The sequence below is a fragment of the Schistosoma haematobium genome, chromosome 4 (genome assembly GCF_000699445.3).
Source record: "Schistosoma haematobium chromosome 4, whole genome shotgun sequence".
Classification (NCBI taxonomy): Eukaryota; Metazoa; Platyhelminthes; class Trematoda; order Strigeidida; family Schistosomatidae; genus Schistosoma; species Schistosoma haematobium.
In genome coordinates, this window is record NC_067199.1 from 26118038 (window position 1) to 26132310 (window position 14273).

The following is a 14273-nucleotide window of genomic DNA, read 5'->3' on the forward strand; positions in this document are numbered from 1 at the left end:
GTCCACAACCATTTGAACCATATGAATAGGAGGACATTTTAAACTCTACTTGCACCGCTTACATTTTACCTTGACTGAAGGAAAACCTTTATACAAGATGAAGTTTGTACAGAGCTTACTGAATGATCATGGTTGTTTCCTTGATAAGCATGAATTTCGAAGAAATTTGGTATTCTCTGACATTCACATGAATGAAGGAATGACGTGGTCGTAGCTAGAGTTATCTCTTGGCTTTCCATTAAATGGATTTGTGTTTCCATTGAATATATTCCAGAGACATACTGTTGTATTGCTGAATCTGAAATAAATTTCCATCGAGAAGTATCTGATCAAGCGATGAAAGCAAAAAAAAATTTTCATCTTATAGTTTAAATATATACTCAAAAATTTATTGGAATTGCGCTGATGGAAAAAATCAAAAAATAGAATCATCGGATCACTCTTTATCATCTTTTGCAAATTGTAAGAATGTTGAATTTATGGTTCATCCTGGTTATAGAACAATAGAATAGAACTAGTAATTTCGTCTATGTGATTCAGAAGGAATATGACAAGAATCGTGTTCCCTCTGTAACAACCTTTTCTTTCCCACAACTCAAACGTAGCTCGTATAAAAGAAATAGTTTGCTATTTTACGCAAGCAAAGTTTGAGTTGTGAAATTTAAAATTGGATATTGAGCGTCGGATAGATTGGCAGTAATATCAAAGTGTGCGGTATACTTGCAAATACGTCAATGTTATTTTTACTCAGCTCTACTTCAAAAGGTTGATTTTTAGAGTTCCGTCTGCCTTGTTTTTTATCGATAACAATTGATTTTACCTCAAACTCGTGCTTTTGGCTTTGAATTAAGCACGAACCCAAAGTATAATGCTTTTCTTAACCATACTTTTGTATATTGTGTATCATTAGACAGTTACTTTGTATCAGTCTTGTTTAACTAATTAAAAGCCTATTTTTAGATGCGTGTTCCTGACCCCTTGGCTTCTCTGGTGAATGTGAAGCCACGTCCAGAGTATCGAAGCTTCTTGAACCGATGTAGTAAATTACGCGATAGATAGTATTCCTTCTTACTGATAATATTATGTGAATGAAGTATGTACTCCTAGGCTCTCCTCTGGCAAAGTATTTACTACAACAATTTCACTACTCTAAGAATTCGTGTCAAAATAGATGTTTCACACTTGAGATGAATTCAGAAGATGCAAAAGGTTATTCGAGATTATTACCAAATTTCACAGCATTCCCTGAAAAACTAAAATTTCACCCTACATGATACGAACGGCTGGGAGGCTTTTAGTAACTTTTAACTACTTCTAATTCTAGGTTATTTGTTAAGTACATGTTTATGAGCTAACGATTATGACTGTTTCCAGGGGCTTGTAGTCGTAGCCAGGTTCTATGACCTAATTAGGTAGTGTTAAAAATTCTGATGTGAACGAGAACAAAGTTCCAAACCTACGAAGCTACTACGTTATTGGTTATTATTTATGCCTGTTATCTTCGATCGGCAGCCTATGCCGACCAGATAACTCCAACCAACTGTCATGATCTCTCCCTTCCAGTCTTTCCCAAATGATACTCACTTCTCTGACATCTGACCCCAATTCTCAGCGCGGCAGTCTTCTTTGCCTCTTTCCCGCTTCTCTTAACTCCAAGATAGGGCTTGACCCTATGCAGTTTGATTTTCATGCAGTGCCACCGATCGTCTCGAGTGTCTCCCTAATTTCCTGCTCATATGAAAGCCAGTCTATTCGCTGACACAATGGGTTCTTCCTCATGATGTCTGGCTAATGGATATGGAGAGTTTCTTCTGAATAGCTATTTATAAAAACCTGTTACTTTTTTCATGTTGGTTGTAATAGTTTTCCATGTTTCATCTCCCCACAATAAAGCTTTCAACGTTCTTATTAAAAATTCTGACTTTGGAATGCGTTTACGAGCTGTCCTCTAGACACAACTTCGCATTTCAGTCACTCGTAAGATTTCCATATGATGGTGATAGTCTCGTCAGGTACTCCATAATGTTAAGGGAGGTTCCACGAAACCTTCCTATCTACACTGTCGAATGTTTTCTCGTAGTTGAAGAGGCTGATGTATAGTGACGAGCTTCATTCAATCGGTTGCTTGGCGATGATCCGAAGTGTCGCAACTCGGTCGGCACATGGTCGATCCATACGAAACTCGTTTTGTTGATCTTAAGGTTGGGTGTCCATTGAATTTTTTCGTTTGGTCTCGCAACACTGTTGGAAACTCTCTTGTACTGATAATATTGTGATGCATCCGTAATTCTCGCACTCGATCAAATTTCCCTTCTTTGGTATTCTGTTCAGGTACCCTTCTTTCTGGTTTGTTGGTATTTATACTTCCTCCTAAATCTTTCCCAATAGGACGTAGAGCATCTTTTCAGTTACCTCTATATCTGGTTCTGTTATTCCGTCATTCTTGATTTGTTTGACTAGTTTGCTGATTTCCCCTGTTGTTGGTGCGTTGACATCTATACAAATGTCCGTGTGGGTTACTTTGATGTCCGGTGGGATTTTGACGATGGTCTATTCAAGAGCATTTCAAAGTGTTCTACCCACCTGTTCCGCTGTTCTTGAATTTCATTGATTGGCTTGCCATCATTGTCCATAGTGGTGTCTCTGGTTTTCCATATCTTTTTGCTAGCTCCGCTACATCACATAGTTTTCTCACATTTTCTTCTCTTGCAGCTTTTTCTGCCGCAACTATCTGGTGCTCTAAATATTTTCGCTTGTCAGATCTGTAGCAAGTCTTCACTCGTTTGTCTATGTTCATGTATTAATCCTATGCCTTCAATTTCTTTGTTTTTAATTGACCGTTATTGATTGTTGTTTTTTGTTTCTTGGATCTTGTTCAAGGTATCTGTAGAGATCTCTTTATTAATAATTGCCTGTAGTCTAATAGATAACAATAAGGTTTTACTCCATAGCACACAATTTGGTGTCATGCAAGGGTTAGGTTTTAAATGATACCACAAACGTATGTGTAAACTCTCCTTAGGACAAAAATATGTACGCTTTGTATTTGCCCATCAACTGACATCTACTAATAGGCTCGGTTTGATACTTTCAGTATAATGGTGTTGAAGGAACTTATACTTTATCTCCTCTTAGCCACTCCTACTAACTGATCTTTTGTTCTTCCAAGTTCGTATGATCAATGTGTAGATTAGTATTTTCCCATATCCAAGAACTGTCTTTTACAATTTATATGCAAATTTCAATCAAGTTTTTTGTTTCTCCCGGATGATGTTTAAATCGTGCACTCCTGTGTTATTGATGTAAGCTGTCTATGTTTGTGTTTACAATAGCACTTGAATTTTCGAACCACTGATGATATTTCACAGGGAAGCTTGTAATTATCCACCCTACAATTAATATCATTAGCTTTATTTATCTAATAAGGTGAGGCAGAGATAATGGTTGACTTTGCTGCAGTTGGAACGCTAAAAACAATTCCGTCGAGAGAAACACTAACGAAGCTTACGAGTTTCTGGAAATTTCGAGCAAAAAGTCGAACTTGCTTTCTGCATGCATGTCGATGCTCCTCACTCCGTTCCTACCAGTACCTATCTTACGGGCGATGAGCGAATTGGTTAAATCTATAGACTGTATCAGTTATTTCAAAACCTGGGTCGACCCTAATAATAGTCCCCAACAAAATTTCAGCATTACAGATGCTTAACCAGCTTCCATAAACTCCCACATATGCTGTGTACCAGCAGGCGGATATATGGCTCCATAGTTCATTCAATTCTATTATATGGCTTTTATATATAGTCATCAACGGTAAGACGTCTACATCTACCACGAGTATTCAGTCACAAGTATAGTAATAGAACCATCAGGTAAATTATATTTAGTGCAAAGTTTTAGACAAATGGACTGTAAATTAAGTAAAAGTTCAGAACCTCCCTTCCTTAGTTCAAGCAACTAAGTCATAACTAACTTTCGAACAAAGTGTGATTCAAAGATAAATATATGGACCTGGACGTATTCGCTGAACAACGTCGCTATTAGATGAGCTGATCAGATTACGAATCCATATACCAATGTGGGCCATGTCAGTCACACCATACATAAAAATTCGCCACCTACGCCGAGCCATGATATTGGCTTAAGTAGAACTATTATTAAATAAAACCCTGTACTTGAGTTAGCACGTGGTCGCACATAGTTTTCCAAGATTGTGGTAGCTGGTAACTATTTCTCATAGTTTCTATTTCAATTGTTTGCCATATTTTCGATTCTATGCTCCTCATTTCGATTTCCTCTCACTGTGCTGATATATAGTGTGGAATCGTGGACCTATATACCTTTCTAAGGTATCGAGTTGGAGTCAAGCAAAAGCCTCAGTCATCCTAATGGGTTTTGTTACGTTTCCCTTTATCTACAATTTCCAACTTGGTTTGACAATGAACAGCAAGAATGAATTTAGATTGAGAGTGTACAGAAGTAAGAACACAACCGTTTGTATAAGAAAGGAGGTGCTAACTTCTAACATGTATATTATTGGTTGCGATAAAAATGTCTCAATCATTTCTAAATGTCAACGAGCACTGGTTGATTAAAAGGTCATCCTCTCACTAGACACATGAGGTCCATTAGTTAAAAACTGATCTTCCTAACATGTTACACGTAAGAAGTAAGATTTGTCACCTCTTGAAATTAGTATGTATTATTTGGAAAACTAAACAGTGAGAATTACTTAATAACATCTAAAAGTCGCGGGGAGATATAATATACTGGCGTGTCACTATCTGAAAGTTATTTATATTACATCCATGAAAAATTAGATCTATCAGTCTGTACGTTGGTGAATGATTTCATTCACTTAAAGCAGTTTCAAATCTTTCTTACTAAAAGTAGGAAAGTGGTTAGTTTATATCCAGTTTTTCATTCCTTAATACAAGTAATAAAGAAGGTTTCTACTTGTAAATGAATGTCAAAGTTATGGTAGTTATTACCACGGGACAAATTGTCAGTTATTCACTAGTTTAGTGGTTTAGCAGAGACTTCTTTAATGTTATTAACGTATTTCAGATCTTTCTTAAATATAGTCTCATGCTATAGGCCCCCACTAACCACGATGATATCTATTTTGTGCAGTAAACGTGGATACGTTCACTTTTCTAATTACTTTGTTAATTCTTTAACATCCGTTTGAGATGAATTGCTTGTTTGTCTTACCATATTTAGATTGTAAATGCTTTTTAAACTACCATATATCTGTGGTTAGAGTAAAAATTATTTTTAATGGTAATAATTGTAATAGTAGCCTGATATTCATTCTTCGATAATTTCATAGCATTCATCTATGATTGGTTAATAAAATAGTATATTTTTATGTATTATCTGATTGACTTTGACTGAAACATTTCTACCTATCAAATGTGTTGTCAAATTTATGTCTAGCCACATACTAAAAACATTATTAGAATGTAGAAAGAAAATTTTCGTTTTATCTAACAGTTTTATTAAAAAAACCTAATTATTATCGAAGTTCATATAATTCCTGTCTCATGTTTGCTAGCTTACGTCGTATATTTTTACGTCATTATCATCATCTGTTTCGTTTATCGCAGCTTATGGATTGTTCTCAAAACTTTCTGTTATTCATTTATCTTTCTTAGAAAGGGATTTATTTTATCGTCTTCTAATTGATAGAGAATTTGACTTCAAATTTAATTTGATTAGTTTTAAAAAATTTCAATGACTATTAAATAAAACACTACTGGTGTTTTAAATTGAGATTTTATTGTACTTGCAAATCACCAATATTGTGTTGTCATATCAAGTGGTTTTATCTTTCTAAATTGTTTCTTTTTAGTTGTTTAAATGTCAATTGTGTTTTTGATGCATACATGCATACCTTCAATGAATTGTATAGTTGGAAATGATCTCGTGTACAACGAATGTCTGCTAATGGTATATGAAACATGTATTAATCCATCAATATTTAGTACATAGTTTGAAAAAAATATATAGAATATACTGTACAGTAAACTATTATAATACTCGAGTGATTTACCTGTATGCTTCTTATTGTTAATTTATCCAGTTCATCATCGTTTCTTTCTCAAATCACGGTGTATAACTATTTTTCGAATTGTATACTATCAACAATTCGGAGATTACGTCTGTTGAACACTAAATATCAATCTATAGCATTCACGTTATATTTTACTGTTGAAATTATTTCCTTTACATTATTATTTTTACTAATTTCGGTAAGTTATGTATTTATTATTTTAATCATAAGTAGTAGTAGTTTGTTTTCTATGACATTTTACAATGTACTTGTTATTGACCAATAATTTTAAGTGGAAAAAACCCATTTCTCTGTAGAACTGATTAGTTTAAAGCGAAATAAGTGAAAAAAGAAAAATTAAACACAGCTATCTGCTTGTAATAGTAAACGATATTGGTGAAATACCAAAGTGTTTCATGTCAAAAATCCTGGTTATTAAATTTTGACTCGTTTCCCGAATAATGTGGCATGGTCATAATGGTGATAATAATAATATAGCTTTAGGATGATAACAAAATTCGAGCCGCTTTACAGACATAATCAGGTTGATACAGAATGCGAGAAAACATTAATGTAATTAAAGTTGCATAACTACAATATATTATATGTTTTGGAATGTTAGATGCCACATTTTTGTCTTAGAAAATAAGCAGTTCAATCACTAAAGTTCAATTTGGTTTTTTCCGTACTGCTTTCGTGATCACTATAAAATGGCTTCCATTCTTGCTGTTTGTAGCTCATTTAAATTTTATATAGATCTAGAAAAGAAAATAAGAATTTTTTCATTTCATTACCTGTTAGATTATATACTGTATTTCGTAGAGGACAATAAATCTGTATTAAAATCGATATCAACTTCCATTTTGACTGTTTAGTAACCGGCAGCCTGAAGAAGCATATGCCTCCTAGTCAAAGTTTATTTTCACCATGTACACAAAAGCACATTTTTAACATAGTTTCTCAAGGATGATAGAAAAGCAGCCAAGATTTCGACTCGTAAACATTAATAAACCTTGATCATTCAACTAAGCCACATACTGACTTAAAGATAGTGTATAAGACTTGTCCTACCGTTTTATAATTTCTTAATTCCCAGCTAGTTAAAACAGCAATAGCTACAAATGTCCTTGAGGAAACGTCTGACCCCTATGTACTGACAAAATATGTCCTGTCTTTCATTTTTATATCGACCTTTATTTTAATTTTATATTCCCTTTTCTTCAGTCAATTTTCGTATTCGTTTGATTTTTTTCATTTTGATCCTTAACATCTTGATTTTTTTGATAAAACAGAAATATTTAATTTGATTAGTTTATCCTATCCACAGTATGATCCATTGTTGGTTTCCTACTCTTACACCCTCCGTAATTACGTATATCTCGTAGATATTACCCAGCCCTTATTATTATAATTTGCATTATGCTACTCAACGTCACTACCCTAATTGCTGGATTATCGTGTTTATTCTCTGCTTACACTTCCTCATAGAACCAACACTTCGAGTCTCTCTCTCTCTCTCTCTCTCTATATATATATATATATATATATATATATATATATATATGTATAATCAGCATGTTTGCAGAATATATGCATACATATATAGATGAATCGTATAAATAAATATGTACTTATATATATATGTAAAAAAATCCTGACCTAATTTTGGTTGGATTTTCTAGGTTTCATTAATGCACTTACAGTTTACAAACAATGTTATTTGGTGCAATAGTATTAACAAATGCTAGAAAAAATAAATTATTCTTTTCTCTATGGAAAAATAACTCGAAATGCATATCGTGGTAGAAAAAAAATATGGTGATTGATATTCATCGATATGATACAAAATCTTCATTCTTGTGGGCTGTCGTCCCAATTTCAAATTCTTACTGTTATTTCTAATTAGTGATTGAATTATAAGTGGCTACCACAATGGATGATAATGATGACCAGTCAATTTTCCAAAGGGTTAGTGATTAGTTGATTGATTATGAGGGTGTGTTTATTTTTTCTGGATAGAGTTTTCTTTTTACTATTTTGTAATTTTGTATCGATCTGGTGAATACATTTTATTGATATTGTTGTTAATTATTACTACGGTTGAGTTTCAGATTCTAATTAATTAGAGAGTTTTGTTTGTAATGAAGTACCATACTATGGAAGTTTACTTAGATGTTTATAGCAACTTATAACACTTATTTCAGATTAAAACATCTAACTCTAATTCTTAAACAGTTATGGTTTTTAGGTTTAGTCAATTCGTCGCTGGTGTTTGACAGATTCTTCACTTTACTAGTAGAACTTAGAAAATCCTATGTTTTATTAGGACAGTAATTAGTAGTGATTTTACCACCCAAAAAGATAATACAACTCTCTGTAGTCTTCATCAGTTTTCAACCATTCTTCATTTCATCAACGAAATGATTTCTACTCACATGATATTCATATGATCGTAATTACTGAAAATCAAATTCATATAGCATGTCACAAATGCGATATGGTAAAGTTTATCATGAAGTTTCTTCAAAAACTCACCAAGTAATCTTCTGATCCATTATATATTCACCTGATACTGAAGCACAGAGACTTAAGTCATAACTCTAAAGAAGAAATCTCACAAATAATGGCATAAGTTGATGCGCAGTTACGGTATTCTAGTATGTATCATACAATAATTATAACCATTAAAAATAAAAATTAAATTCAGTAACATCGTGAAGGTGTATTGGCGAGTTATGCACAAATTTTATTGAAAATACTCCCGTGAGAAATAATGATAGTAATCAATCCTTATTGATTCCAGACCTATAACTGTGTAGTAACTTTTTTTGCCAAGTACACGTCTGTTAATTCAATTAGGAGCTACACTATTTGTCGCATAATGATAGTACACGGTTACCCGAAACGACGTTGGCGAAATCGGGGTTCAAAACACCAACCTATTGGTTAAAAAAAGTGATGTTTCATCTATTAAACGACTGCTTTAAACTTATGGTAATATTATGTCTTTATTGTCTAGACTACGAATCTTTAGATTGATCGATTTTTTAATCTAAATTGAAATATTTATAATGAGTTTTAACTTGATCTCGAAAAATTTCCCCATTCAGTGCTTCATTATCAAATAAAGAATAACTCAATCAAGACTTTCATTTTCTTGGAAACAATATCAGTTAGAAATGTTCTCTTCATAAATCATTCACTATAAAAATATGCATACATTTAAATAAAAAGAGATTTCAGGAAAAGAAGTCGAAATTTTTAGTAATATGGTCATAATTTCCATTTACTTTGTTCATTTCCTACTGCTAGTTTCATAAAATATATATATTCACATAAAGTTTCAGTGTGTAAGCTGATTAAGTATGTCTATTTCTACTTTAATAGATTTTACTTCATTTTATGTGTTACTTATTACATTTATATTCTTTCCATAACCATTTTACCTATCATGTGTTGTTTATTTGTTTTTCTTTATTACAATATTTTTTTTATCCATTTCACAATTTCGTCTTAAACTCGAAAATTGTCCTCTCTTTTTTCTCTATTAATAATTACAGTTTCTTAACATAAACACATAATCTCAACTGTGTAATTTGTCTACAGTAGGATTTAATACATGTGATTGTAGTTTGTGAATTTGTCAAGGTAGATTTTTCCCAGATTAAGTGTTGATGAATTTACAAGATTATCGTCATTTAGACAAAAAATGTTTTATTGTGTTCATTTTGTATTTTCTTCGAAGGTAGATTGAGATTTATCAAATCATTTCTAGCTTACTGAAATAAGTTTATTACTGCTTCACATAACTTAAGCTCTGTTAAGAAGCTAAGTCTGTAAATATTTGCGTTTAAAGAAACGTATAAGTTGGGCATAGAATGTCCTTAAGTGAACTGTACTATGTCTCCAAATGTTCGACCGAGAGTGGGGAGAGTCAGCTATCCTTCTCGAAATGCTCTGACATGGCCACGCGTATACAGCCACTGCCAGGGAAGTCCTACTCACTGCCTTCTCGTGGCGGGTGTGTTGTTTACGAAGTTGAGAGGACGAAAAGCGAATGTCCAGCGCTTTAACTGGGTTGGTTGATACGGAGGATCTACCTAGGCGGGCTGGAAAACCCTGATTTCAAACCAATGGTGCACATGAGCTCCGGGATCCTAAGGTAACAAATGACGCATGGACTTATTTTCGGTCACCGGCTACCACGGGACTGCATCTCCCAACGTTGCTCCACTGCCTTGTGGGTTAGACCCCTAGATCAAATACTCAGGGTGTGGCCCTCTAAGAAAACCACCTGTTGCGGTTTGGGCACCCGGACAGTATCCCAGCCCTCACATAAGTCGAACGATTTATGTGGTACATATATATTTGATGTCTCCTTGTACCAATGTTTATGTGTCTAAATAAATAAAAATAGAAATGTACTACATTTTATTTCACATGTAACTATCTTTGAGTGTTATCGAGTATATGATGTGACTAGAAACAGGCATAATAATGTATTTTTAAAGACTAGATTATATTTGACGCATTTCACATTATGTGCTATTGATTGAATAACTTGTTTCAATTGTATGTTTATCATTAGTTGACTTCAACTTTAATTGTTTGTTTGATTTCTACACAGTTATTCTGGTGTATCTATCAGAAACGATGTCATGATTCTTCTGGGCAAAAGGAATCTGAACTTACAGTGGATACAGAAAAAATAATACATGTAGACAAATCTTCTACGATACAAAAAAATTATGCTTCATTAACTAATGCTGAAAATTTAGACAACCTTACCAATAATAAAACTTCGCTTCTTGGACTTTTAAAATTTTGCGGCATTTCTACTGATTGTTGCCCAATACTTCAATTGCATACAAAAACTCCTGACAATGTTGTTCGGTTGAATTCACCTAGTAAACAATATGGTACAAACTCATTGGATGGTACTGTTGATTCAGTTCAAGAATCGAAGGATTTGGAATCTGTTATAAAAAAGTCTCCCGTATCACTTTCTCCATCAATCGCTAATCGTCGATATCAGACACCTCCTCCACATTTACTTACTTCTTCGATCATGGCAACCAGTCCACCAGTTGAAACTCAGTTGTATCATATTCAACCTAAAGAATTTGTATTCACTCAAGCATGTAAACCAATGCCTAGTTCACTTATGTTACAGAATAATAGTTTGGGTGCATTCACACTTACTCCAACACAACTTTTTCACAATCCACTCATATTAAATACATCAGCTGATGTTTTACATTCTCATTGTACACCGTGCGAATCACAATCTGCACCATGTAGTCAAACTTTAATCACAACGCAACCGTTACCTTTATTAAATTTACCCTATAGTCATGTTACCTGTCCCAATTCAGATACAGTTACTCAGGAATTAAATCAGTCGTCATGTACTAACACTACTAGTTGTACTGGTGGTAGTACACAAGTCCCGAAAACCTATCCAGGCATTGGATTCACTGCGAGTCGTCGAGCGCGATCCAAAGGTCTTTTGGAAAGGTATATAGGTTTTGTTAAACCTTATCAGTATACGAGACATTTTGTGATTATTATTCCCATTGAATAAAATAATATAGAGTCCGTTTAGCCAAGTTGACGGACCTTATTTTACCTACACTGAGTTGAGAAGTCAGCTAGTGTTATTAGTCATTACACAGTAATGTTGATATAAACCTAGTAACTATTCCGTTACAGTTCAATAAACAGATTGAAAATATTTTTGCTAGTTGTAAAATGTTTTTTTCTTTAGTTCGTGTAGTTGGAAACCAACCAGTTAAATGTTTAATAAAAGTATATTACTATGGTAGTTACTTTATAGGATACAATATTTATGGATGAGGCTGTAAATCTCCGACGATTGAGGCGGCTGAGACATGTGTTATAGATTCTCAACCAAAATCTTCGTCGACGAACAAATGCTGGGTGGAGAACAAGTAGAGATGACCAAACTATAAAACGTTGCATCCATGCATGAGAATACTGACTGTTAGAATTAACCGTTTTGATACGTGGAGACTACTTGGTTATGAAGTCCAAGCGATTAGCGTGATCAGTGGTTTAAGAAGTTAGGTTATATCCAAACCATATCTTCAATGTTTAGTCCTTTTCATCTTTAACACTACTTACTGGTGTTTCGATTCCTTCAATATAATTCTTGCCAATCTCATCTCATTATGCTGATTCGGTACGGTGACGTGAGCTAATGCACATTTTCTTCACTAGAGTTTATATTAATTATGACTTACTGATATTTCTCGGTTTCTATGGAAATCTCGAGAAGAATATCGAATAATTGTTTAGTTACACTTGAACAACTTGATAGACAGAAACTTTCAGGCTTTATGATATCCAGGCTGTATAGAATAACTAGGATAGATAAGTCCCGAATACCCATTGGTTCTATTCTGGACATAGCTGGATTGTTATATAGCTCAGTTGCAAAAGTAAGTAACTCAACGGCTTGAATCAATTTGATAATATGCTTGTTAATGGTAATCCCGCTTACTATGTTTAACCTAATGACTGTGTAATTTATGTTTCATTATATATATATATATATATATATATATATATATATATATATATATATATATATATAAACTTCGATAGTAGACTTGTTGAGGTCTCCTTCGCTGGACTAATCATTTCATCGATATTATTCCTAAGTGTTACACTTTTTATTTTGATTATAAGTTAGCTTATGATGTTTTGTGGTAACTTATCTTTACGATTGGCAGATTTTACTCATCTATTTTATTGTGGGTTGAGTGTAAAACTTACTAGTTATATTTATACGGTATACTTTGCTTTAATTATCCGTTTTTGTTACTGATTATGCCTCATTCATTATTCTGATCTATTTCGATTCCCTATTGTACACTGGACGAATTTTCCACCACAAAGAGATTTTCAGTTGTGAAAGTTTCTACTTTATTCTCTTTACTTGTGATTTGTCACCTATTTGTAAGTAGATTTAATTTTAAAGCAAACATTTTTACATAGAAATTTGATATGGATTAATATGATGCTTATATGCTTTAGGCAGGTAATTGTTCGTGATTATGTGTTATAAACACAATAAATGAAACGGGTGGTGTGCCGAATTTCTGCTCCTGATTATTAAGTAACAGTTTATATTACTAGTAAGTGAGTCATCCGAATAACTACTTAATTACATGATTAGATGCTCAGCTTCGATGCACACTTTACTTGAGCATTAGTGATACCATACGACTGCCTAAAGCTATTTACAAATTCTTCATAGCATTTTTGACATATTTTGTTTGACATTTTTAAATGTGACCTCCATTTTTGCTATTAAGATACCTTTTTATACTTCCAGAATTTTTAGATTTTTATAACTTGGATCACCTTTTACAAACACTAATCAGAGTTTAAACAGGTCGTCTTAGGGTCATGAATTACATTGTTTTCTTTGATCACCATACTAAATTAGGTCAAATACTTGGTTTTGCTTTGTTTCACGAATTAGCAATATTTATATGGTGACATTTGTTAACTTAGGGTAATATATCTGACTGAGTTAACCTACGAAAATCGTTTCATTTAATAAAACTATCTTCTATTAACACTTGTTTCACTAACGTCAAACTTTATGTCTCCAGCCTTTTGAATTATCATGAAACATTTTTGTTTAGTTACTCGTTAATACGGAGTAATCTGTGTTATTGAGCTTTGCTTCGACCGATTTATGCAAGTAAATTGAATGCATTTTGTTCATATCTTCTGTTTTTCAGTAAGTATTTCCTATATTTCTAGCGTACTCATTTTAAATTTTCGTCTACGTAATATGCTGCTCTTACAGTACATATAATAGTCAGTATATTGTTTACAGGACTCACTTATTCGCTGAAACATATTTCTATTACTTATCAAATAAAGCTGCAAAATGTTGATGAACTATTGCAATCTTCAACAAATTATTGATTTTTTCTTGTCCACATCATCTGTTCTAGGTAATCAGACCTAAACCCTAGAATCAGAATGTGATTACGTCTCAATAAAATAATTTTTCCGCAATCAATAGAGAATTCACATTGGCTCCAGAATTTGAACTAACATATTTTTTGATATCATTGATAATAAAAGTGTATCTAACAGTTTTATTCTCCAAATTAAAGTAAAAACATTGGATATTTACTACATAATTTCTTTGTTTTAATGTTATTACTTTTTTGTACAG

At 33.1% G+C, this 14273-nt stretch overlaps 1 protein-coding gene across 2 annotated transcripts in view; it reads left to right on the plus strand.

The window, feature by feature from the left end:
• Positions 1 to 14273, plus strand: part of MS3_00007755 (uncharacterized protein) — a 58585-nt gene that overhangs the window by 6844 nt on the left and 37468 nt on the right. The window contains exons 2-5 of one of the 2 annotated variants that reach the window (XM_051216081.1): positions 738 to 765; positions 5852 to 6251; positions 7735 to 8020; positions 10680 to 11569. In XM_051216081.1, the coding sequence (XP_051066637.1) occupies positions 7985 to 8020; positions 10680 to 11569 (926 nt within the window). In that variant the 5' untranslated portion in view covers positions 738 to 765; positions 5852 to 6251; positions 7735 to 7984. Of the gene's footprint in view, positions 1 to 688; positions 6252 to 7734; positions 8021 to 10679; positions 11570 to 14273 lie in introns of those variants that run through there. The other variant, XM_051216082.1, reaches the window with a different exon arrangement.